Raw genomic sequence first — 26063 nt, 5'->3', positions numbered from 1 at the left:
TTCCCCACCTGCAGGGGAAAGCTTCACGAAGTGGTGAAACAGGGCTGTAGGTGTCTCTCTGTCTCTCTCTCCCTTCTCTCTCAATTTCTGGCTGTCTCCAATAAATAAAGATAATACAAATGTTTTAAGAAAAAAAAAAGAAAGTAAGAAAGGGTAGCTTAGAAGTGGTGATGAACTTACACCAGGCCTTCTGATTTTGCTTACTCTAATTCTTTTTGTAACCAGTAGCAGTATGTTCAAGATACCTGGTTGGGGCCTGGGGAGCATTAAGTACAGTAAGACTAACAAGTTCTTAGGGATATTAAATACCTTGAAGTCCATTAGCTATAACTTATTTGAGATAATCAGCGTCAAACACAAAAACCCACCCATTCTTTAGAAAATACTGGTATTGCTGCTGGGTGGTGGTGCACCTGGTAGAGTGCACACATCTACCATGTGCCAGGACCTGGGTTTAAGTCCCACCTACAGGGGGAAGAAGCGTCACAAGCAGTGGAGCAAACGACAGGTGTTTCTCTTTCTATCTTCCCACCTTCTCTCAATTTTCCTTTGTCCTGTCAAAACAGTAGTAAATATTTTTAAAACAGGGGTATCAGTCTTAACAGTTCTGACATATTAGATGTAATCATTTTTTTTCTGTTGGGGACTGCTGTTTGCATTAAATATAGTGCCAATTCAGGTCTTTCCTTTGTAGATGCTGGTAACACCCTTTACCTACTACAACTACAAGTGTCTTTTTAAAAATATTTATTTATTCCCTTTTGTTGCCTTGCTGTTTTATTGTTGTAGTTATTGTTATTGATGTCGTCATTGTTGGATAGGACAGAGAGAAATGGAGAGAGGAGGGGAAGACAGAGAGGGGGAGAGAAAGATTAGACACCCACAGACCTTGGGGAGCCGGGGCTCCAACAGGGATCCTTATGCCTGGTACTTGCGCTTTGAGCCGCCTGCACTTAACCTGCTGTAATATAGCCCAACTCCCACAACTACAAATGTCTTTAAAAAAAAAAAAACATTTATTTCCTTTTGTTGCCCTTGTTATTTTATTGTTGTAATTTTTGTTAATGATGTCGTCGTTATTTGATAGGACAGAGAGAAATGGAGAGGGGAGAGGAAGATAGAGAGGGGGAGAGAAAGATAGACACTTGCAGACCTGCTTCACTGCCTGTGAAGCAACACCCCTGCAGGTGGGGAGCTGGGGGCTCGAACCGGGATTCTTATGCCCTGTCCCTGCGCTTTGCACCATGTGCGCTTAACCCGCTGCGCTACCACCTGCCTCTCTTTTTTTTCTTTTTTACTCATTGATACTTATAATACAGAAGTTGAAATGATTATTACCTACGGCTTTTTTTGTTGGGCAGTGATGCACTGGGCTAAGCACATATAGTATGAAGTGCAAGGACCCCCCCCCCACACACACACACACAAGATCCTGGTTCGAGCCTCTACTTCCCCCCTGCTGGGGGATTGCTTCAGCGGTGGGTGAAGTAGGTCTGCAGATGTTTCTCCTTCTCTATCTCCCCCCTCTTCTCTCAACTTCTTTCTGAATTATCTGGGAAAAATGAAAACTGGCCACCAGGAGTAGTGGATTTGTAGTGCAGACACTAAGTCCCAGCAATAACCCTGGAGGGGGGGGCAGGGGGAAGAAAAATCCCTAGTGCTTTCATTGCATGTTGAGTAGTATACATGAGTATGATCATCACAAATTATAATTTGTCACAGAATTACTTGGGTAATACAGACTTATGGCAAACAAAGTATCATCTTTGACAAAGATCATTTGTACTCTAGGATATTTTTAATATTAAATCAAATATTCCAATATGAAATAAGGGCAAAGCTAAGATAACAGACGTTGGTTTAAGATTTCAGGAAGGCTGCAAGTCTAATACAATTTCCTCTACCATTAGTTGTACTTCAGTTCATGGAAATGTTTGAGAATAGCAAACATACAACAATAATAAAAGTGCTACCAAAGCTGTACACAGGATATTGTGGGAATATACACAGAAGAAAAGATCTGGCCGGGTCTCCCTATGACTACTTTATATTGTGAGGCAGATATGTGTATCTAAGTTCTCAGAGGATGAGGTGGTGGGTTTTTTTTGCCTCCAAGGTTATTGCTGGGGCTCGGTAGTGCTTGCACTAGGAATCCACTGCTCCTGAAGGCTATTTTCCCCCCTTTTGTTGCCCTTATTGTTTACTGTTGTTGTTGTTATTACTGATGTTGTTGTTGGATAGGACAGAGAAAAATCGAGAGAGGGTGGGAAACAGAAAGGGGGAGAGAAAGACAGACACCTGCAGACCTGCTTCATGGCTTGTGAAGTGATCCTCCTGCAGGTGGGGAGCTGGGGGCTCGAAGTATGATCTTAAGTCCTTGTGCTTCATGCCATGTGTGCTTAACATACTTTGCTATCGCCCAGCCCCTGTGTTTTGTTTTTTTAAATGTATATATCTACTATCATATTTTGTGGAAATTAAGAACTATCCATTAATATGGCTCTTTAAAAAAATTGCTTATTTACTGGCTGTTATTGGGACTTCACTGTTCCAGGCTGATTTTTTTTTTTCCTTTCATATAGACAAAGACAGAGAAAGAGACAGAGAGACAGATATCACAACATCAAAGTTTCTGTCAGGGAGATCAGGGCCAGGCTCAAACGTGGGTCATGCTCATGACAAAGCCATTGCAATGCATCATTCAAGTGAGCTGTCTTGCTGACCACAACATGCTCTTACTTAACATTGTACTAGTTGATTTTCAAACCAAAGTTCTCTCAAGACTGTGAGCCATATGAAGAAATTTTAACCAACTTTTCAGATTCATGTGACTCATGCAGTTTAATAATGACAAAACTAAATTCAAAGTCACATCTACTAAGAGTGACAGTGAGTCACACTATTCTGTAAACCAATCATCTGACCAAGACCCCATTTACAGTGCAATGACAAATATTCACAGAACAAAATCTTGAAATGTTTTATAACTGAAAGAGTATATTTAACATTATGCTGGTATTAAGTATATTATACTAACTGTAAGTAAGCCACTTTGTACCCAGTTCTTGGTGAAGTAGGGATAACTTACATGTTGCACAAGAGTAGTTTGTCTGCAAAATTTACTAGTTATGTGTCCAGTAAGAACTTTTATCTAGGGTTGGGGAGACAGCACAATGGTTATGCAAAAAAGGCTCTCATGCCTGAGGCTCTGAAGCCCCAGGTTCAATCCCCAGCACCAGTATAAGACGAGCACAGCAGTGTTCTGGTCTCTCTATTCTTTCTGTCTGTAAATCTTTCATCAAAATAATAATATATCTTTAAAAAAAAGTTCTATATGAGAAACAAGTGTCATATGGAGATTTTTTTCAATAATACATAAAACAGCATTAACAAGAGATTTAAAATGTCACATTAACAGGAATATACAGAAAAAGAAACTACCCTATGATCAGGTCAATAATTGCTAAGTAAGTCTATTTTTTAAAAACGAGGCACCAGGAAATGAATTCGCCTCATACATGAATGATACCACCGCTAAGCAGCATTTCTGAGCCAATTCTTTCATTCTATTTTATTTTTAAAAATTATTTATTTGATAGGACAAAGAGAAATTGAGAGGGGGAAGTGGAGGTAGGGAGAAAGACAACTGCTGTACTGCTTAACTGCTAGTGAAGCTTTCTCCTTGCAGGTGGGGATCACAACTTGAACTGGGGTGCTTGTGCATTCTAATGTGTGCACTAAATGAGATGTGTGTGCCACTGTGTGGCTCCTCATCCTTTATTTTTAAGAGATAAAGGACAGAAAAGATACTCCAAGCTGTCCTGGCACTCCCATGTAGTGCTGGGGCTCAAAGTTAGGTTACTGTGCATTGGCAGGCATATGCTCTACTGGATGAGCTACCCAGGCCCCAGAAAACTTTTCTTTTTTTTAAAGACTTCATTTTAGCTGCCAAGGAGATGGTTCAGATGTAGATCTAAAGACTGCATGTGAGAGGTCCACAGTTTTGATTCCTGGCACCACATAGGTTCTGGTCTCATTAACACTGGATCTCAAAGATGGATGGGGTGGGAGGTAGATGGCTATGTAGAGACTCTCATGCCTGAGGCTCCAAAGTCCCAGGTTCAGTCCCCAACACCACCACAAGCCAGAGATGAGCAGTGCTCTGGTAAAGGAAAAAAAAACAAGGGCAACAAAAGGGAATAAATAAATTTTAAAAAATCATAATAAAATATTTGTACAAGAGAACGTAGTAAAAATAACCAAGGGGCCTAAGACCCTTAGATTTTACTTACATATGCACATATATAACTAGTCTCCGAATGCCCTTTTAAACATCACATGTTCTCCTATTTAAAAAGTTGGGGAACTGGGAAATGGCTCACATCAGAGTGCCCATTTTGTCATTAATGAGGGCTTAGATTTGGACCCCTCTCCACCAGATAAGAGTACCTGCATAGGGGAAGAGTTACAAGCAAAAGAAGCAGTGTCTCTTCACTCCTCCAACCTGTCTCTCACTATCTTTCAAGAAAAAAAAAGGGAGTCGGCGTAGCACAGCAGGTTAAGCATACATGTTAACATGTGAAGTTCAAGGACCTCAGTAAGGATCCATTTCTCCATCTCTCTCTGTTCTAACAACGACAACACAATAACAACAATAATAACTACAACAACAATAAAAAACAAGGGCAACAAAAAGGGAAAAAATTATAAAAAAAAAAAAAAAACACAAAACAACCTGAAGGGAGGGGGAGTATGCTGGGAGTGGTGGGAGTACTATTCAGGCATGGAGCTCCAGAAACAGGCTTGGTCACAAAAACCAAAAGCCAAAAACAAAACAAAATCCTAATTAAAATCTATGAATCTATCGGGAAGAGGGGATATTCACTTAAGTAACATTTTTTGAGTTGAATCTGTTAATAGAGTCATAAGAACTTACCTTAACATTATCTTTACTGCATAATTAAAGATGAACTTTGCTAAAATTAAGCCTTATCATAAGAATAATCATATCTACTGACTATTCTTAATTTGTTTGATACAAATCATCTATTTATCACATGACTCCAGGCAAGGAATCTCATTTCTTTGAGATCTGTTCCCTCCTCAACAAAATGAAAGTTAAAACCTGCTCAAAGAGGCCAGGTAGTGGCACACCTAGTGGAGCTCAAGTTACTGTGCTCAGGATTCAATCCCCTGGTCCCCACCTGCAGGGGAAAGCTTCACAAGTGGTGAAGCAGGGCTGCAGGTGTCTCTCTGTCTCTCTATCTCTTCTTCCCTCTCAATTTCTGGCTATCTCTATCTAATAAATAGAAAGAAAAAAAAAACCCTTACTCAATACCCAGTCCCCACCAGCAGGAGGAAAGCTTCATGAGCAGTGGAGCAGAGCTGCAGGTATTTTTCCTTCTTCCTTCTCTGTCTTTTTTTCTCCTCTCTCCCCCATATACACACACACACACACACACGCACATGCACACGCACACGCCACCAGGAACAGTGGAGTCATGCAGACAACAAACCTTAGAAACAACTAACTTTATGGCAAACAAAACAAAAAACAAATACCCTTGCTTGATAACAGTTTTTAAAATGCTTGGGACATATTAACAACAAAAAAGTTAAGTTAATTTTTAAAATTTTGCATTATGATTATTAAATTATACCTCATAATAATAAAGTATAATGATTATAAAGAGTAACAATTTTGTTTAAAATAAGCCTTGTAGTCGGGGAACTGGCACAACTAGCAGTACATCACACTCTCATGTCTGAGATTTCTGCTTCCATTCCTTCACCCAACAAGTACCAGAGTGGCTTGTCTTTTTTTTTTTTAAGTTTTTAAAAATTATCTTTATTTATTTGATAGAGACAGCCAGAGAGACACCTACAGCACTGCTTCACCACTTGTGTGAAACTTTCCCCCTGCAGGTGGGGACCAGGGACTCGAACCAGGGTCTTTGTGCACTGTAACATGTACGCTCAACCAGGTATGCCATCACCTGGTCCCTGTCTGTCTTTCTGTCTCATATAGAACTCCGTCTCTCATAGATAATAAAATTTAATAATCTTAAACAACAACAACAACAACAACCCTTTATCATAACTTAGGAGGTAGCTCAGCGAGGAGAGGAGGAGAGGGAAGGGGGGGAGGGGAGAGCAGAGTCGAGGACATGCACACATGAGGCTCTGGGTTCAACCCCTAGTATTGCATATACTGAAACACAGCAGTGCTGTTTTTCTCTCTCTCTCATTAAATAAATAAATCTTTAAAAACAGACCTTTAGGGTCAGGCGGTGGTGTGCCTAATTGAGTGTACACAACACTATGTGCAAGTATCTGGGTTCAAGCCCCTTATCCTCACCTGCAGGGGGGAAGCTTCATGAGCAGTGAAGCAGCACTACAGGCCTCTCTCTCTCCCTCTGTCTTCCTCTCCCTTTCTACTTCCCCTTTCCTTCTCAATTTCCCTGTCTTGATCCAATAAATAAAATAAAATAAAATAATAATAAACAGGTTCCAAGGTAAAGGACTCTGTGGGGTGGGGGTGAGGGTAGGTTTCAGGTCCTGGTGCAAGATGGTGGAGAAGGACCTAGGCTGGGAGTGAGAGTGTTTTACAAAAGCCAGAAATTTTACACATGTACCAAATAACTGTTTCAACTATAAACTATTAATCCCCCCAATAAAAAAATCTGGGTGGGGGTAGATAGCATAATGGTTATGAAAAGAGACTCTTATGACTGAGGTTTCAAAGTCCCAGGCTCAATCCTCTGCACCACCATAAGCCAGAGCTGAGCAGTGCTCTGAGGGGGGGTGGTGGTGGAGGGAGATCTGCTGGATGCAAAAAAAAAGTAAATAAATAAGCCTTTATAAAATGATAATGTGACACAGTACTAAATGCTAAATTAAGATCTCTCGAGATATATATTCCCTCATTGTAAAGAGTATACTTAAGTCTTAACTCTAAACTCTAAAGTATAACAAGTAAGCAGGATATCATATTGATCCGGAATATGTCACATAGGCATATATTTTTTTAAGATTTTATTTATTTATGAGAAAGATAGTAGGAGAGAGAAAGAACCAGACATTACTCTGGTACATGTGCTGCCGGGAATTAAACTCAGAACCTCATGCTTGAGAATCCAAAGCTTTATCACTGTACCACCTCCCGAATAGTTATTTTTTAATTCAAGTAATATCCACCACTTCAGCACTCAGATTTGTAATAACCTAAACAGCTACAAGTTCACACAATCTGTTTAAAAGGCTTGTCATTGGTATAGAAAAGAATTTAGTAGTATTTTTATTATTTTAAAAAATATTTATTTATTTCCCTTTTGTTGCCCTTGTTGTTTTTTATTGTTGTAGTGCTTATTTTTGTTGTTATTTATGTCATTGTTAGACAGGACAGAGAGAAATGGAGAGAGGAGGGGAAGACAGAGAGGGGGAGAGAAAGATAAGACACCTGCAGACCTGCTTCACTGCCTGTGAAGCGACTCCCCTGCAGGTGGGGAGCTGGGGGCTCGAAGTGGGGTTCTTGAGCCAGTCCTCGAACTCTGTGCCACCTGCGCGTAACCTGCTGCACTACCACCCGGCTCCCAGAATTTAGTAGTATTTATTGAAAACACTAAACATAGTAAATTACTGTAAATAATTTTTTTAATCTTTATTTATTTATTGGATAAAGACAGCCAGAAATCAAGAGGGAAGGGGGTGATAAGAGCGGGAGAGAGATAGAGAGACACCTTCAGCCCTGCTTCACCACTTGTGAAGCTTTTCCCCTGCAGGTGGGGACCGGGGGCCTGAACCTGGGTCCTTGCACATTGTAACATGTGCACTCAACCAGGTGTGCCACCACCTAGTCTCTGTAAATGATTTTTCTTATCTCATTTAATCTGTATAATCTTCTATTGAGTCTTAAAACTGTCATAAACAAGTTAATAGGAGATAAGATGGAGATAATTCACCAGTGATGTCAATATACAATTTCAAACCTAGGTAGACACTTGCACAAGTTACAGACACGTTCAATCAATATAAAAACCAACCATCACTGTAACAAATTTAACTTGCTAGAAAAAAAAAGCTTAATATCTTTCTAAAGTTTAAAAATAGAAAACAATCTCTTCAACAAATGGTGTTGGAAAAACTGGGTTGAAACATGCAGATGAATGAAACTGAACCACTGTATTTCACCAACTACAAAAGTAAATTCCAAGTGGATCAAGGACTTGGATGTTAGACCACAAACTATCAGATACTTAGAAGAAAATACTGGCAGAACTCTTTTCCGCATACATTTTAAAGACATCTTCAATGAAACGAATCCAATTACAAAGAAGACTAAAGCAAGTATAAACCTATGGGACTACATCAAATTAAAAGCTTCTTCACAGCAAAAGTAACCACTACCCAAACCAAGAGACCCCTCACAGAATGGGAGATCTTTACATGCCATATATCAGATAAGAGTTTAATAACAAACATATATAAAGAGCTTGCCAAACTCAACAAGACAACAAGTAACCCCATCCAAAAATGGGGGGAGGACATGGACAGAATATTCACCACAGAAGAGATCCAAAAGGCCAAGAAACACATGAAAAAATGCTCCAAGTTTCTGATTGTCAGAGAAATGCAAATAAAGACAACAACAAGATACCACTTCACTCCTGTGAGAATGTCATACATCAGAAAAGGTAACAGCAGCAAATGCTGGAGAGGGTGTGGAGTCAAAGGAACCCTCCTACCCTGCTGGTGGGAATGTAAATTGGTCCAACCTCTGTGGAGAACAGTCTGGAGAACTCTCAGAAGGCTAGACATGGACCTACCCTATGATCCTGCAATTCCTCTCCTGGGGATATATCCTAAGGAACCCAACATATCCATCCAAAAAGAACATATGTACACATATGTTCTTGGCAGCACAATTTGTAATAGCCAAAACCTGGAAGCAACCCAGGTGTCCAACAACAGATGAGTGGCTGGCTGAGCAAGCTGTGGTATATATACATAATAGAATACTATTCAACTGTAAAAAATGGTGACTGCACTGTTTTCAGCCGATCTTGGATGGACCTTGAAAAAATCATGTTGAGTGAAATAAGTCAGAAACAGAAGGATGAATATGGGATGATCTCACTCTCAGGCAGAAGTTGAAAAACAAGATCAGAAAAGAAAACACAAGTAGAACCTGAAATGGAATTGACATATTGCACCAAAGTAAAAGACTCTGGGATGGGTGGGTGGGGAGAATACAAGTCTAGGAAGGATTCAGAGGACCTAGTGGGGGTTGTATTGTTATATGGGAAATTGGGGAATGTTATGCATGTACAAACTATTGTACTTACTGTTGAATGTAAAACATTAATTCCCCAATTAAAAAAAATAAAACAATTAAAAATAAAAAATTATTATAAAAAATAAAATAGAAAACAAAACAAAAAAATAATAGTAAGACAAAAAATTCCAAAGTTAACAGCTAATATCTACATCCTCCTAGGTTTATCATTTAAAAAAAAATTCAGGAAGCAGTAAGCCGATGTTCACACTTCACCTGTTAAGAAAACAAATGTTAAAATATATACATAGTAACAACAGACTTTCTCTGTTACAACAACATAGTAACAGAATTTAAAAAATTCACTTCCCCCACTTTTTTAAAAACTATTTTTCAGGGGCCAAAAAATAGCTCACATGGATAAGGTACTGCTTTTCACAGCCTTCCTGTGAGCCCAATCTCACCACACTGGAGGAACCTTTGGTGTGGTGAATCTCTCTGTGGGAGGTGGGGGGGGTGTGGAGAACTACTAAGTAAAAAAGCTTTAAGCTCCAAATTCAGCAGGACTTGAATGAATGGAGAGAAGGTGAGGCCAAGTTGTGGATCTGGGAGAAGGGCTCTGGGTGCAATGTCACAGGAACAAGGTACGAAGGAGCCTGGGGGCAGCTGAGGCAGTGGTGCCCACAAGCAGAATGGTTAATGTCTGTTAAGAGTATGGCCTCGGTGTGGTGCATTCAGGGTATAGGAACCTTTACTTCCTCAGGTAAAGTTGAGAGCATGAAAATAATAAAGTGGAGGGAGTAGGGCGGCAGCACAGAGAGTTACGTACACGTGGCTAAGCCCATGTGGTGTGAAGCGCAAGGACCAGTTATGGATGCTGGTTTGAGTCCCCGGCTCCCCACCTGCAGGGCAGTGCCTTCACAAGTGGTGAAGCAGGTCTGCAGGTGTCTATCTTTCTCTCCCCCCTCTCTGTCTTCCCCTCTTCTCTCCATTTCTCTCTGTCCTAACAACAATGACATCAATAACAACAATAATAACTGTAACAACAACAACAACAAAAAAAAAACAAGGGCAACAAAAGGGAAACTAAATAAAAAAAAGAAAAAATAAAGTGGAGACATCCCCCCATTTTATTATAAATAAATTATAAACAAATCACCTTAAGCTCTCTAAAGTTAGGTGCCAATTACAGAAAAAACAATTACTGGTTTGAGGACCTACACACATTAGAACATCTACGCTAAACTTCAGGATAATTCCACCCCAAAAGGAATCCTATTATATAACCAAGCCGAGACTGCTCACTATTATGACAATCTACAAATCACAGCAAAATTCTAGATCAAATACTTCATATTCCCAGGATTGCTTTGTTTTTGACTGCTGGAGAATCCATAGAAATCAGTATATACATGTTGTCACGAGTGATTAAATAACATCTCAACAAATAGTCTCAGACAATTTGATATGATTTTGAAATAATGTCCCTCTTAGAATTACTAACCGATAACCTAAAGGAACAACGTAAACAGACACCAGTGCTGCTTTAGTTAGATTCACAAGGATAAAGGCTCGGAAGTGCAAGGCCCTGCAAACTTGGTCCTGTAAGTACCTGCATGGGAAAGCTGCTGCAGTTATTGCCATGGGGAATAAGACCGACACTGACACTGCCTCTTATGGAAATCAGTCAAAAGGTGGTTAGAGATTTTGAAAAGGAAAAAAGAAAAAGAAAAGAAAGAAAAAACAAAAAACAAAAACCAACTGAAACGTGTTGGTGTGGCACGCACCTTCTGTATCATCACGCATTTGCTCCACCAAATCTGTCAAATCCTCCCAAGAGTCTTTGCAAACGGCAAAAGAAAGGAAAAGAAAGAAAATGTCATGCAGGCCAGGAAAGAAAAGTGCTATTAAAAACAGGATTTCTCTGCCCTGATCCAGCTTTCTAGTCCTATTCCCAATTCTGACACCATCTTCCCACACAATACTTTTAGCCCACCTGCATGTTAGCTGTCAGGCTCAAGCAAAAAGTAGTAAAGTCATGGGCCACTTGGAATATACCTAAGAGACTTCCTAGCTTCTTCCAACATGAAGACCCCCAAATCTCATCTGTTATATTCTTACCTTTAGGTTAGATTATGAAACAATTTGTTCTGCTTTATAACTTAATGTTTTTCAGCCAACCAAGTTGCAACCTGACTTCCCCGGGCAGATGACCACCTGGACCCCCCACCTCCCCAGAGCTCTGCCCCACTAGGAAAAGAGAGAAACAGGCTGGGGGTATAGATCAGCCTGTCAACGCTGATGTCCAATGGTGAAGCAATTACAGAAGAAGCAAGACCTTCCACCTTCTGTACCCCATAAAGATCCTGGGTCCATCTTCCCAGAGGGATGGAGGGGGGATGGGATACAGAACTCTGGTGGTGGGAACTGTATGGAATATATACCCCTCTTATCCCACAATCTTGTTGATCATTATTAAATCATTAATAAAACAAAAACAACAGGGTTTCCAAAGGGATAACTGACTGAAAGGGAGGATCCCTAGAACTCATTCTGCTTACCCCAGGAATGAATAATGACATGGGCTGGGAACACACCCAAAGAGGAATATGCTAATAAGCAAAAACATCCATTGTGATTATTCAATATGTTTCAAAGTTAAGGAGAATGTTTTCAAAGTCTCCAATAAAAGGAAATACAAGTAGCTACTTTTTTTTTCTCACTGGAAGTTTCCAAGTGTATCCATTACCTCATTGGACATTTCTTTTGATCACTTCAGTCAGGTTGAAAAATGTGGAATATTTTTCAAGACAATATTTGTATCAAGACAAACACTATGATACAAACTAGTGACTTTCCTTATTATAATCAAAGAAAAACCTAAATGTTCTTCTCACTGTCCACCACCCTTCTCAGCTATTCTCTCTGCCCAGAAAGGAAAACATAACTTTGAAGACAGGCAAATCAGTAACCCAACAGAGAGAGAGTTATTCAGTTGAAAGTACTTTTTTTTTATTACAAAGTTATCACTCCTGTAGATAGTACATTCCACATCAGACAAAAGAACAGGAAAGAAGAGTACAAAGATAACAGATACTAATAGATACTTTTGTAAGACCATCTGTTCTGAAAATTTTGAAAATCTTAACATTAAAAAAAAGATTTAGCTCCCCCACCTGCGGGGAGGGGGTCACTTGACAGACAGTGAAGCAGGTCTATCTCTCCCCCCCCATCTTTCCCTCCTCTCTCGATTTATCTCTGTCCTATCCAACAACAACAACAACAACAACAACAACAACAACGGCAACAAAAATAAGAAAAATGGCCTCCAGAAGCAGTGGATTTGGAGTGCAGGCACCAAGCCTCAGTGATAACCCTGGAGGCAAAAAAAAAAAAAAAAAAAGATTTAGCTCCACCCTTCAGTTATCCTGAAGCTTGCCAAACAAAACTGAAACATTCCTACCTGAACTCACAAAGTAATGCGAATTTCCTGTAAATATATACACAGGAAGCAAAGTTCTCCTGACTGGGGAATGGAGTGCATAGTAGAGTACACAGTAGCATCTAAGGACCCAGGTTTGTGACTCTGGCTTCCACCTGCAATGACCTTTAACCTGCAATGAGAAGTGGTGAAGCAGTGCTGCAAGTGCCTCTCTTTCCCTTTCTATCCCCTCTTCACTTTCAGTTTCTCTCTGTTTCTACCAACAAAAGAATGGGGGAAATGGCCACCAGGAGAGGTGGCTTCCTTGTGCAGGAACTGAAACCCAGAGGTAATGCTGTTGGCACAAAAGAATTAAAAAAGTTCCCAAGTTCAATCCCCGGCAGCACATGTATCAGAGTGATGTATGGTTCTTTCTTTCTCTCTGCCTATCTTCTTCATGAATAAATAAAATAAAATCTTAAAAAAGAAAAGAAAAAATGTTCATGATAAGCCTTCATTCTTGAGAAATAAATTACAAGATAACTTGAAATAATCTAAGAAAATAACATTTGTCCTATTTTCCCACTAGTTTATAAAATTATCACTGCAACTAAGCTGATCTTGATCTTTTATTTTATTTTCTATCTCAAAAATTGCTCAGTTTTCACTCATGGTGGTGCCAGAGATTGAACCCAATATCGTTGGTGCCTCAAGCATAAAAGTCTTTTTTTCCTTTCTTCTTATCCATTATGCTATCTCTCCAGCCCTTTTTTTACTTTGATATAGTGTAATGATTTTCAGCTGTAGAATTTTGTGCTGTACTTTAAAAAAAATTTTTAAAAATCTTTATTTTTAAAAATTATTTATTTATTCCCTTTTGTTGCCCTTGTTTTATTGTTGTTGTAGTTATTACTGTTGTCATCGTTGTTGGATAGGACAGAGAGAAATGGAGAGAGGAGGGGAAGACAGAGAAGGGGGAGAGAAAGACAGACATCTGCAGACCTGCTTCACTGCCTGTGAAGGGACTCCTCTGAGGGGGGGAGCCGGGGGCTTGAATGGGGATCCTTAAGCTGGTCCTTGCACTTTGCGCCACCTGCGCTTAAACCTGCTACACTACTGCCCGACTCTGTATCTTTATTTATTTTATTGGATAGAAATAGAAATTGAGGGAGATAGAGAGACAGAGAGACAGAAGACACCTGCAGTCCTGCTTCACCACTCGTGAAGCTTTCCCCCTGCAGGTGGGGATCAGGAGCTTGAAACCAGGTCCTGGCACATTATATCATGTGGGCTCAGCCAGGTGTGGCACCACCCAGCCCCCTAGACTGTACTTCTTTTTTTAATATATTTATTTATTTATTCCCTTTTGTTGCCCTTGTTGTTTTATTGTTGTAGTTATTATTACTGTTGCCATTGTTGTTGGATAGGTCAGAGAGAAATGGAAAAAGGAGGGGAAGACAGAGAGGGGGAGAGAAAGATAGACCCCTGCAGACCTGCTTTACGGCCTGTGAAGGGAATTTGAATTTGAAGGATCTGGGTCCTTAGGCCTGCAAGCTGATACATTATATTCCTGGCCTAGCCTGCAATGGGGATATATTTTTCTTTTTTAAAAATGTATTTACTTGCTAAATTATGACAGGGACAGAGAGAAATGGGGGGGGTTGGGCAGTGGCACACTTGGTTGAGTGCACCATTACAATGCTCAAGGACGAGGGTTCAAGGCTCTGGTCCCCACCTACAAGGGGAAAGTTTCATGAGTGTAAAGCAGTGCTGCAAGTCTCTCTCTTTCTCCCTTCCCCTCTCAATTTCTGGCTGTCTCTAGCCAATAAATAAATAACGATAATAGAGAAATGGGGCTGGGTGGGTAGTGGGAGAGCACTACTCCATCACCTGTGAAGTTCTTTACCTGCAGGTGGGAAGCAGAGGCTTGAACCTGAGTCCTCACACATGGTAACTTGAGTGCTTTACCAGTTGAACCATCTCCTAGCCCCTTGCAAGGGTATATTCTAATGTCAGATGTATGGCCAGTTCTACAACGATGTCTGAGAGGATATACAAAATGTCAGAACTCAAATCTAGGGACTGTGAGATAACTCACCCAGAAGGGTGCATACTTCACCATACACAAAGTCCTAGGTTCAAGCCCTGGGACTTCATGGCAGCATGGTAACAGTACTGGTGACGATGGCACAGTGCTATAGTGTTTCCCTCTCTCTATGCATCTCTCTGTATCTGAAACAAAAAGATGAAAGAAGGGGAAAAAACAAAAATGAAACAGCCAAAAAAAAAACCCCAGCTTGGGCTAATGGAATTTCCATGTACAAGGTTTCACTTGTCTCCTAAAATAATATTAACCACCATAATAATGACAACTTAAATTCACTGGCCTGTGAGGGTGTGCAGTGAGTAAAGTGTGATTCTCAACTATGAGGCCCTGAGATTGCTCCCCAGCATTACATATGTCAGAATAATGTTCTGGTTATTTTTTATTAAAAATATTAAAAATTAATCCTAAAAAATAAAATCTGAAGCCAGAAATACAGGTGGAGAAATTCAGTAAGTTGATATCTGATTAAAGTGGAACTTTCCATCCATCCAGTCCAAACTGGAATCACATTTTAAAGCAAACTGAGACTTAATACTTAACCTAACTGCTGTTTCAGTTGTTTTCAGAAATGACCTTCAACTGGGAAGTCTGGAATTACGAGGTCAGCACTAAACAGTGGCTAATTTCCTCTATTCTTAGCTCACACTTCCTGTCTGTAATAAAAATCTGCCATTCTGTATATGTCTTTCAACTTTTCAATTAGTATTTATTTATTTAAGGTAAAGAGAGGAACTGAAGAAAAGGGGGAGAGAGGGAAAGGAGAAGAAGAAAGAGGGAGAGAGGGTGATAACTACAGCAGTGCTTCACCACTAGTGAAGCTTCCCTCCTGCAGGTAGGGACCAGGAGCTTGAACCTGGGTCCTTTGTGCATGGTGTTCCACTGCCCAGCCTCCTTCATTTCATTTTTTTTTTATTCTGTACAATTCTATGAACTTCCTTCCTTTGTACTTGTTAGATGGAATAATGTCCAGTTCATAAAGCCAGTAAGACTCCAACTCTACTCAGATGAACTTTGTTTTGACTACAGGTTACTTAGGTCAGGTACAAGGAAAAGTAATACAAAAGGACTATATGTATCAGAGGTAGTAGGGAAGATAGCATAAAGGTTATGCAAAAAAACTCTCATGCCAGAGGCTCCAAAGTTCCAGGTTTACTCCCCTGCCATAAGCCAGAACAGAGCAGTACTCTGGTCTGTTGGTCACATTCACTCCATCCATTCATCCGTCCATCCATCCATCCATCCATCCATCCAATCTATCTATCTCATTAAAATAATTGCAATGGATAAGCTGGGCCCTTAAACAGGTCCTGAGTTCAATCCTTGACAATGCATATGCCAGAGTGATGCTCTGCTTCTCTCTTTTTTTCTCATTAATAAATGATTCTTAGGAGGAGGAACCAGGTGGTTGAGTGTACAAGTTACAAGGACCTGGGTCAAGCCCCTGATCCCAACCTGTTAGGGGGAAGCTTCAGGAGTGGTTTCTGTTGCTTTCTTTCTCTCTATCTCCCCTTTCTATTTTTTTTTTTTCTCCTCCAGGGTTATTGCTGGGCTCGGTGCCTGTACCATGAGTCCACCGCTCCTGGAGGCCATTCCGCCCCCCTTTTGTTGCCCTTGTTGTAGCTTCGTTGTGGTTATTATTATTATTGCCCTTGTTGACGCAATTCGTTGCTGGATAGAAAAGAGAGAAATGGAGAGAGGAGGGGAAGACAGAGAGAGAGGGGAGAGAAAGATAGACACCTGCAGACCTGCTTCACCGCCTGTGAAGTGACTCCCCTGCAGGTGGGGAGCCGGGGGCTCGAACCGGGATCCTTACGCCGGTCCCTGCGCTTTGCGCCACATGCGCTTAACCCACTGCGCCACCACCCGACCCCCTCTATCTCCCCTTTCTCAGTTTTTCTTGGTCTCTACCCAGCAAATGAACGAATATATACAGGGGTGGTGGAGGAAGTGGGCAATGGAGAGGAGCAGGGGAAGAAGGAAAGTCATGGGTAAGTTATAGTAAAGAACACCAGGGGACAAATTTCTAACTTTCATCAGCATAAGGATCCCAGTTCAAACCCCCCTTGCTCCCCACCTGCAGGGGAGTCACTTCACAAGTGGTGAAGCAGGTCTGCAGGTGTCTATCTTTCTTCCCCCTCTCTGTCTTCCCCTCCTCTTAATGTTCTTTGTTCATCATATGTGCTCAGTAAACATTAAGTAACTATGAGTGTTGATAACTTAATATCCTTTTCAGACCCATTTGCATTTATTTGATATTTTTTATTTTACTGTACTGTAGGGAGAAGATAGGTGTTTTCACAAATTGCAAGCTTATTAGAACAGAACTTCGCAGCGCTTTTAAAAATTAACTTGACAGTTCCCTTGGTAGTTTTTACAAATACATTACTGTGCTAATTATGTTATTGCTAGTTTAACAACACTTCAGCTATCATTTTCTCTGTTTGCCTTGACGTCTTCTTACCCCTATTTATTATTTTTATTATTTAATTTCCCTTCTGTTTCCGCTTCTTAGAAATATAGAAATCCACAGAGACCCATCCTACTAGGGAAAGAGAGAGGCAGACTGGGAGTATGGACCGACCAGTCAACGCCCATGTTCAGCGAGGAAGCAATTACAGAAGCCAGACCTTCTACCTTCTGCAACCCTCAATGACCCTGGGTCCATGCTCCCAGAGGGATAGAGAATGGGAAAGCTATCGGGGGAGGGGGTGGGATATGGAGATTGAGCGGTGGGAATTGTGTGGAGTTGTACCCCTCCTACCCTATGGTTTTGTTAATTAATCCTTTCTTTAATAAAAAAAAAAAGAAAGAAAAAAAAAAAGAAATATAGAAATCCAGCCTGTAACTAAATTAGAGTACAGAGGACACACCAGTTTCTTATAAACATTGAACACCCATGATGTACAAAATGATCTATGTTCATTAGCTTTTATTTTCACAAAAATCTACAAAATTATTTCTAATCAATAACTGAACTGGGGCTTCAGAAAGGTTTTTCTCTACAAGAAACTATAATAAACATTACAAAAGTAACACATTCAAAAACACATGACCTCCAAGAGGCAATATTAACTATTGAATATGTATTCATCTCTGACCTTAACTAAAATGTGGCTGCCTGAGGTAATTCTGTGAAGAAAGAAAGAATATGTCAAGAAGAAAAGATTTGGTAGATATGGATATTTCAACCCATTTAAACTTTCTGTGGAGGGGAGTCATGACAGCCCATAGCTGAGGTAGAACAAATGGCTTCACCCTAACTCTCTCAAAGCCAGGATCTTTTCCACCAGACTACACTACCTCTCTTTATGTACTATTACAACAAATGTTATACAGAACCACTTAACTAAATACAAGTTTACTAAAGTACACTGATTGATTAAGACAGATAAGTACTCTAGATAGGACATACCAAGAGGAAAGTCAGATCTCTTGTACTCACTAACTGCTGCTGACTAGAAATTCACTTTTGGGGGACCAGGCAGTGGCACGCCTGGTTAAACGCACACATTACAGTGCACAAGGACCTGTGTTCAATCCCCTGATCCCCACCTGCAGGGGTAAAGCTTAATGAATCATGAAGCAGTGCTGCAGGTGTTTCTCTGTCTCTTTCCCTCTCTAGCTCCCCCTTCCCTCTCAGTTCCTTTCTGTATCTATCCAATAATAAATTCATAAAAATATTTGAAAAAAGAAATTCACTTTTAAGAACTCTTTTATTTTGTAGGGCTGTTCCCATTTTACCTTTTTTTTTTTTTTAAGATTTATTTATTCCTTGGAGGGAAAAAAAAAAGATTTATTTATTTATTTAAGAGATGGAGAAGGAAATAAATTCTAGCAATTTCTTTTAAAAAGTATGAAATTTGGGGGTCAGGCGGTAGCGCAGTGGGTTAAGTGCGCGTGGCACAAAGTGCAAGGACCGGCTTAAGGATGCCGGTTTGAGGCCCCGGCTCCCCACCTGCAGAGTCACTTCAAGGTGGTGAAGCAGGTCTGCAGGTATCTATCTTTCTCTCCCCCTCTCTGGCTTCCCCTCTTCTCTCCATTTCTCTATGTCCCATCCAACAACGACGACATCATCAACAACAATAATAACTACAACAACAATAAAACAAGGGCAACAAAAGGGAAAAAATTTTTTTAAAAAAAGTATGAAATTTATCCTTGCATAATTAACAGTAAAAGCATATTCTTTTCTGGAGTTTTAGCTTAAAGAAAATGCAAGATGAAATATTATACTATTTCTAGTTGCTGAGTCAACTATTCTAAAATACCACAACTTCAAACTTTGAAAAGTTCAGATCTAATATACTGAGTACCTACCAGGGCAGCAAAAGATAAAAAATGAGTTGCAAAGAAGAATGATAACACACTAATAGCATGATATCATGCTATAAAAAAAAAAAGTTGTGGAACTTGAGGTGGTTTAGGCCCAGCAAAATAGAGAATAGAAGACAATTACCATATGGCTTCTCATATGTGGGATCCAAATAACCAAAACCAAAACAAACAAACAAAAAACTAGCAATTCATAGCAAAAATAGTTCTTAGATTCTGGGGAAAATATGATTATAAGAGAGGAGGGGAGTAGGAAGGAGTCTAATAATGAGAACAGAGATGGGTTTGGTGAGGCTTACACACAAACGGTGGAGTGAAACTATACTCCTGAAGCTTATGTGGTACTGTAAACCTATAACAGTTTCTTTACAAAGAAAACAGGCTTTTTTTGTTTGTTTGTTTGGTTTGGTTTTGGTATGTATGTGCCACCTCCCCCCACTTAGCTCTGGTTTATGGTGGTGCAAGGGACTGAATCTTGAATCTTTGGTGCCTCATGCACCAAGGAAAAAAAAAATTACAAAATGTTCACAGTAGTTTTGGAAATGTGTATAAAATTAAAAGACATCATTATTTGACCTGAAAATTTCACCTTAAAAATGGAAATTGGTAAAGTTTTCAAGTTATAAACACAATGATGTACCAAAATTGACTATGGTTGCAAGATTTAGAAACCACCTGAATGTCTGTGATAAGGGAGTCAAAGAATTGATGGCATATCTGAACAACTGAAAACAGTAGGTGAAGTAACACAGATTTCTATTTTCTGTGTGGAAAGATTCTGTAGAGGGGCTGGGGAGAGGACACAATGTTTATGCAGAAGACTCTTATGCCTTAGGCTTTGAGGTCCCAGCTTCAATCCCCAACTACTATAAGCCAGAACTCAGCAGTGCTCTGGTCTGTCTCTCTCTCTCTGCACCCTCTCTCTTTCTCAAAAAGTAAACAGAATTTAAAACAAAACAAAACAAAACAAAAAAAAAACAATTCTGCAGAGTAGCAAAGGGAGGCCACAGGACAAGTGTTATTTCATATGTATAGAATTATGTGAACTTGTAAATGAGCTCTTCAGGTATTCATTAAAAAAAAAGTTAGTTACTAAAACTCATCAATAGTTATTTCTTTTTTTATTTCTTTATTGGGGGATTAATGTTTTACAGTTGATAGTAAATACAATAGTTTGTATATGCATAACATTTCTCAGTTTTCCACATAACAATACAACCTCCACTAGGTCCTCTGTTATCCTTTTCCAGGACCTGTACTCCACTCCCACACACCAGTCTTTACTTTGGTGCAATAATAGTTATTTCCAAGTTCTAGAATTTCAGGCAAATTCTATTAGTCTGTGTTTATACTTTTCTGCATTAGTTAACTCATAACACAAAAACATAATTTTTAGAATTAGAAAAATTAAATGGTGGGTTAGGGAGACAGTATAGTGGCTATGCAAAGAGACATTCACACCTGAGGCTCCAAGGTCCTGGGTTCAGTCCCCAGCACCACCATAAGCCAGAGCTAAGCAGTGTTCTGGTGGAAAAAGAAAAAGAATTTCACTAAGATCCATATGTACACAACTCTACTAAATACATTTTCTTTACTTTTCTTTTTTTTTTTTTCACCAGGGTTATCACTGGAGCCTGGTGCCTGCACTACCAATCCACTGCTCCTGGAGGCCACTTTTTCCATTTTGTTGCCCCTGTTGTTGTTATTGGATAGGACAGAGAAAAATCGAGAAAGGAAGGGATGACAGAGAGAGAAAGAAAGAGAGAGAGAGAGAGAGAGAGAGAGAGAGAGACAGACCTGCAGACCTGCCTGTGAAATGACCCCCCCTACAGGTTGGGAGCCAGGGGCTCAAACCAGGATCCTTGCACTTTGTGCCATGTGCACTTAACCTGCTGTGCTACCCTGCCTGCCCCCCAAACACATTTTCTAAACAAACAACAACAACAACAGTAGTAGTTGAATATCCTGCACTCAAAAGCACGTCACAGCTGTTAGAATGAACGACTGGGGCTTGCAGAACCACAATGGAAACTGCACCATTATACTCTCCACACCCCCTAAAAGAAAGGTACATTGCAGCACCACAAACTGAAGAGCAGATGGTACTGAGGGAGCTCTCCAAGCATTTGCTCTCTCTCTAGCCAGGTTTCATGAGCACCCAGAATTGGAATCCAGCAAGCTGAATTTCCAATCTAAGTTCCTTAACCAAATAGTAGGTATCTAACCTGATGCAATACTTAACCCTAGAAATTTATAAATATGTTGGTAATTAGTTTAGACCGCTGGTTCTTACAGAAGCTGATAAACCAACAAAGAGCTCATTCAAACTACATCAAGAAAAGATTCAGAAATGGCTCAACAATACAAGGTAAACTGTAAGGCACTGTGCCTAATGACGGCAGATGCCAGTACAGGTGGACTGAGCTAGAAACTCAGAGTACAGGGTCAGGCAGTGGCACATCTGGTTGAACACACATACTACAGTGCACAAGGATACAAGTTCAAACCCCTGGTCCCCCCCTGTAGAGGGGAAAGCTTCATGAGTGGTGAAGCAGTGCTGCAGGTGTCTGTACATCTCTCTCCCATTCTATCTTTCCCTTCCACCTCAATTTATCTGTCGGTATCCAATAATAAATAATTAATTAAAGGAAGTCAGGCGGTAGCATAGCGGGTTAAGCACATGTGGCATGAAGCGCAAGGTCCAGCATAAGGATCCCGATTCGAATCCCCCTCCCCTCTTCTCACCTGCAGGGGAGTCACCTCACAAGCAGTGAAGCAGGTCTACAGGTGTCTTTCTCTCCCCCTGTCTTCCCCTCCTCTCTCCATTTCTCTGTCCTGACAATGATATCATCATCAACAACAACAATAAAAAACTAGGACAACAAAAGGGAAAATAAATAAATATAAAAAATTTAAAAATAATTTTAAAAAAAGAGAGAAACTGAAAGTATACCAGAAACAGGAGAAAGCTGATGTTATAGTTAGCTACGGGTCCCATGTACCTCCTCTGTGGCTTGAGTCTTTTGCATAACCATTATGCTGTCTCCCCAGTTCCTCTGCAGAATCTTTACACACAGTTAACAGAAATCTGTGTTGCTTCGTTTACTGTTTTCAGTTGTTCAAATGTGCCATCGATTCTTTGACTCCCTTATTACAAACATTTAGGTGGTTTCTAAATCTTGCAACCATAGTCAATTTTAGTATGATTTGCTGATATTCCTCTCCCTGATTACGATTTTATAAAATCCCAGAGAGAGGTGGGTAAGACTTACCTTTAAACAATGGCCAGCCAGCCAGGCTATTCCCCAAAGAACAACTAGTACAGATGAACTCTGCCCAGCAAACTTCTGACATAGCTATACTTTCTGATTTCTCACAAAAACTGCCTTGTACACATGTAATCACAATTTAGAGATTTTAACAATTTGAATCAGCTAATGGCAACAAATGTTCCAGTAATGTCACCAAGGACAGATTACAAGAGGAGACATATCATAATGAAAACAACAGCAACAAGATTCTGTGGGGGAGGTGGGGGGAGAGAAGATAACTGTAATGGTTTTCTGAATGTTTAGGAAAGAAATAAAGCGAAGGCTGCACCAAAGGAATCTAAGTCTGGAAGAGTTATCCTGGTGTACTGCAAGCAGCACAAGGCAGCTTTGAAAACAGCATGCCAGGATGGGGGTATAGCATAATGGTTATGCAAAGGGACTTTCTTGCCTGAGGCTCTCAAGTCCCAGGTTCAGTCCCCCACACCGTCATAAGCCACAGCTGAGCAGTGCTCCAGTTAAAAAAAAAAAAAAAAAAAAAAAAGAAAAGGGGAGTCGGGCTGTAGCGCAGCGGGTTAAGCGCAGGTGGCGCAAAGCACAAGGACGGGCATAAGGATCCCGGTTCGAACCCCGGCTCCCCACCTGCAGGGGAGTCGCTCCACAGGCGGTGAAGCAGGTCTGCAGGTGTCTATCTTTCTCTCCTCCTCTCTGTCTTCCCCTCCTCTCTCCATTTCTCTCTGTCCTATCCAACAACGACAACAACAATAATAACTACAACAATAAAACAACAAGGGCAACAAAAGGGAATAAATAAATAAAATAAATATAAAAAAAAGAAAAGAAAACAGCACGTCAGAAGATAAACACAGACCTATGTCCTAGAAAAATTCAAGACTATTTAATAGAAACAACTATGCAAAAAGTCTCATGCCTGCGGCACCAAAAGCCCTAAATTTAGCCCCTCTGCACCATTATAAAGCCAGAGCTGAGAAATGCTCTGGGAAAAAAAAATAAAATAAAATAAATAAGAGGGGAGTTGGGCGGTAGCACAGCAGCTTAAGCACACGTGGCGCAAAGCGCATGGGTGTAAGGATCCCGGTTCCAACCCCAGCTCCCTACCTGCAGGGGCGTCGCTTCACAGAGAGTGAAGCAGGTCTGCAGGTGTCTGTCTTTCTCTCCCCCTCTCTGTCTTCCCCTCCTCTCTCTATTTCTCTCTCTGTCCTATCCAACAATGGCATCAATAACAGTAATAACTATAACAATAGGGAATCGGGCGGTAGCGCAGCGGGTTAAGGCGTTAAGGGTTAAGCAGGGACCAGCGAAGGATCCTGGCTGAAACCCTGGCTCCGCCACCTGCAGGGGAGTTGCTTCACAAGCGGTGAAGCAGGTTTGCAGGTGTCTGTCTTTCTTTCCCCCTCTGTATTCCCCTCCTCTCTCCATTTCTCTCTATCCTATTCAACAATGATATCAGCAATAAGAAGTACAACAATAAAACAAGGGCAGCAAAAGGAAATAAATAATATTAAAAAAATAACTATAACAATAAAACAAAGGCAACAAAAGGGAATAAATAAGTAAAAGTTAATAAGAAAGAAGTGGAGGAGTCAGGTGGTAGGCAGAGGGTTAAGCGCGCGTGGCACGTAAGGATCCAGGTTCAAGCCCCCAGCTCCTCCTCACAAGCAGTGAAGCAGGTCTGCAGGTATCTTTCTCTCCCCCTCTCCCTCTCCATTTCTCTCTGTTCTATCCAACAATGACGACATCAATAACAACAACAACTACAACAACATTAAAAAAACAAGGGCAAAAAAAAAAAGGAAAAAATAAATAAAATTTAAAGGGGGGGCAGGTGGTGGCACACCTGGTTGGGCGCACGTTACAATTCGCAAGGACCCAGGTTCGAACCCCCGGTCCCCACCTGCAGGGGGAAAGCTTTGCAAGTGGTAAAGCAGTGCTGCAGGTGTCTCTCTGTCTCTCTCCCTCTCTGTCACCCCCTACCCTCTTGATTTCTGGCTGTCTCTATCCAATAAATAAAGAGGTATAATAAAAAAAGAAGTGTAAATATATATATATATATAGAGAGAGAGAGAAATGGAAACTACAGCAGCTCTGCTTCTGGACAGCTGTTCCTGCTCATAGATGTATGGAAGTGTCATGAAGGTTCTTAAGCAACATGTATCAGGTGGAAAACTGACAGTTACAGTTGTTCTTTTATAAATTTAATTTTCCTGCTTATGATAATACATACTCTTTTTTTTTTTTTTGGTAATACATACTCTTATAGACAATATGGAAGATACAAATCAGTGTGGTAAATATCATAAAAACCACCTTCATTTCCACTACCCAGAAATAATCACTTACTTCTTGGTATATTTTCTTTTTACTAGTGGGAACATGAACCTACATTTCAAACAATGAATGAACATGGAACAAATGTGGCCTAGCGGACAGATTTTAAAATTTGTGTTTGTTGTGTAGATGTTTTACAATTTACTTAATACTTTTGTTACTAGGCATTGAAGTTGATTTTAAGGCTTACTATACAACAGTGCTGTGATAAAAGTACATATATAAGTATAAAATCTGCCCATATATATGTTTCTTTAGGATGCTTGGTATAATCAGTGAGAATGAATTTTTGAAAGACCAAAACAAGGACAAATTCCAGATGATCTCACTTAAAAGTGGGATCTTAATTAAGAACACATATAGGTGGGAACTTAAGAAACAATGACAGAAAGGTAAAACACAAAGTGAAACTTGGACTGGGTAAGACATCCTGCACCAAAACAAAGGACTCTGGGAGGGGCTGGGCAGTGGCACACCTACTTGAGTGCCACTGAGTGCACACTGAGTGCTACTAAGTCCACAATAACCCAAGTTCAAACCCCAGGTCCCCACCTGTAAGGGGAAGCTTCACTGAGTGGTGAAGCCATACTGCAGGTGTCTCTTTCTCTTCTGTATCTCCCTCTTCTGTCTCAATTTCAGTGTCTTATCAATAAGATTATGCTACCTGGGCCTGGATCAAAGCATAAAGACTGAGTTCAATCCAGAGTATCCTATGTGCTGGAGTGATGCTTTCTCTCTCAGATATATACAAATCTTTTTTAAAAGCAGCTTTGTTCCAAAGAACTTCCTGTACAATCTCATAAATGAAAAGCCACATAGATTAAATTACTGAAAAATGTTTCCAAGTGCACAGAGTGAGGCAGATAGAACCAAATGATTCAGGAGATGAGAGGTGCTGGATTTTTCTCTTTGAAAGGTATTTTATTTTAATGAGAGAGAAACAGACAGAGTAAGACCAGAGCACTGCTCAGCTCTGCCTTATAGTGGCGCCTGAGATTGAATCTGGACCTTGGGAGCCTTTGGCATGAAAGTTATTTGCATCAACATGCTGTCTCCCTGTCCTCTAGCTGGAATTTTTGTTACCAAAGTCTAGTGCAGGGAGGCTGCATAAGAGTTGAACTGTGGCAGCATGAGTTTGACGACTGGTCTACCACCTATCATACAGTTTAATATGTTTATTTTATTTAATTATAGAAGCAAATATAAATATAAGTATAGCTTACTCACTGCTAAAAATACTTCAGATTTTGTTGTTCTTACCAGAGCATCACTGCTCCAGGCTAACATTCTTCAGCTAGAACAGAGATAGAG

The 26063-nt window shown here is 40.3% G+C and overlaps 1 protein-coding gene across 14 annotated transcripts in view; it reads right to left on the bottom strand.

The window, feature by feature from the left end:
- The window catches only part of RUFY3 (RUN and FYVE domain containing 3), a 103804-nt gene that overhangs the window by 53629 nt on the left and 24112 nt on the right, over positions 1-26063 (bottom strand). For 4 of the 14 annotated variants that reach the window (XM_060187828.1, XM_016188353.2, XM_016188354.2 and 1 more), the window contains one exon: positions 11062-11115. The exons of the other annotated variants lie outside the window; for them this stretch is intronic. In XM_060187828.1, coding sequence (XP_060043811.1) covers positions 11062-11115 — 54 coding nt within the window. The remainder of the gene's footprint in view (positions 1-11061; positions 11116-26063) is intronic. 14 annotated transcript variants of the gene reach the window in all.

The sequence above is a fragment of the Erinaceus europaeus genome, chromosome 3, assembly GCF_950295315.1.
Source record: "Erinaceus europaeus chromosome 3, mEriEur2.1, whole genome shotgun sequence".
NCBI lineage: Eukaryota > Metazoa > Chordata > Mammalia > Eulipotyphla > Erinaceidae > Erinaceus > Erinaceus europaeus.
The sequence above is the reverse complement of the archived record's forward strand: the minus strand, read 5'-3'. Positions and strand labels throughout refer to the sequence as shown.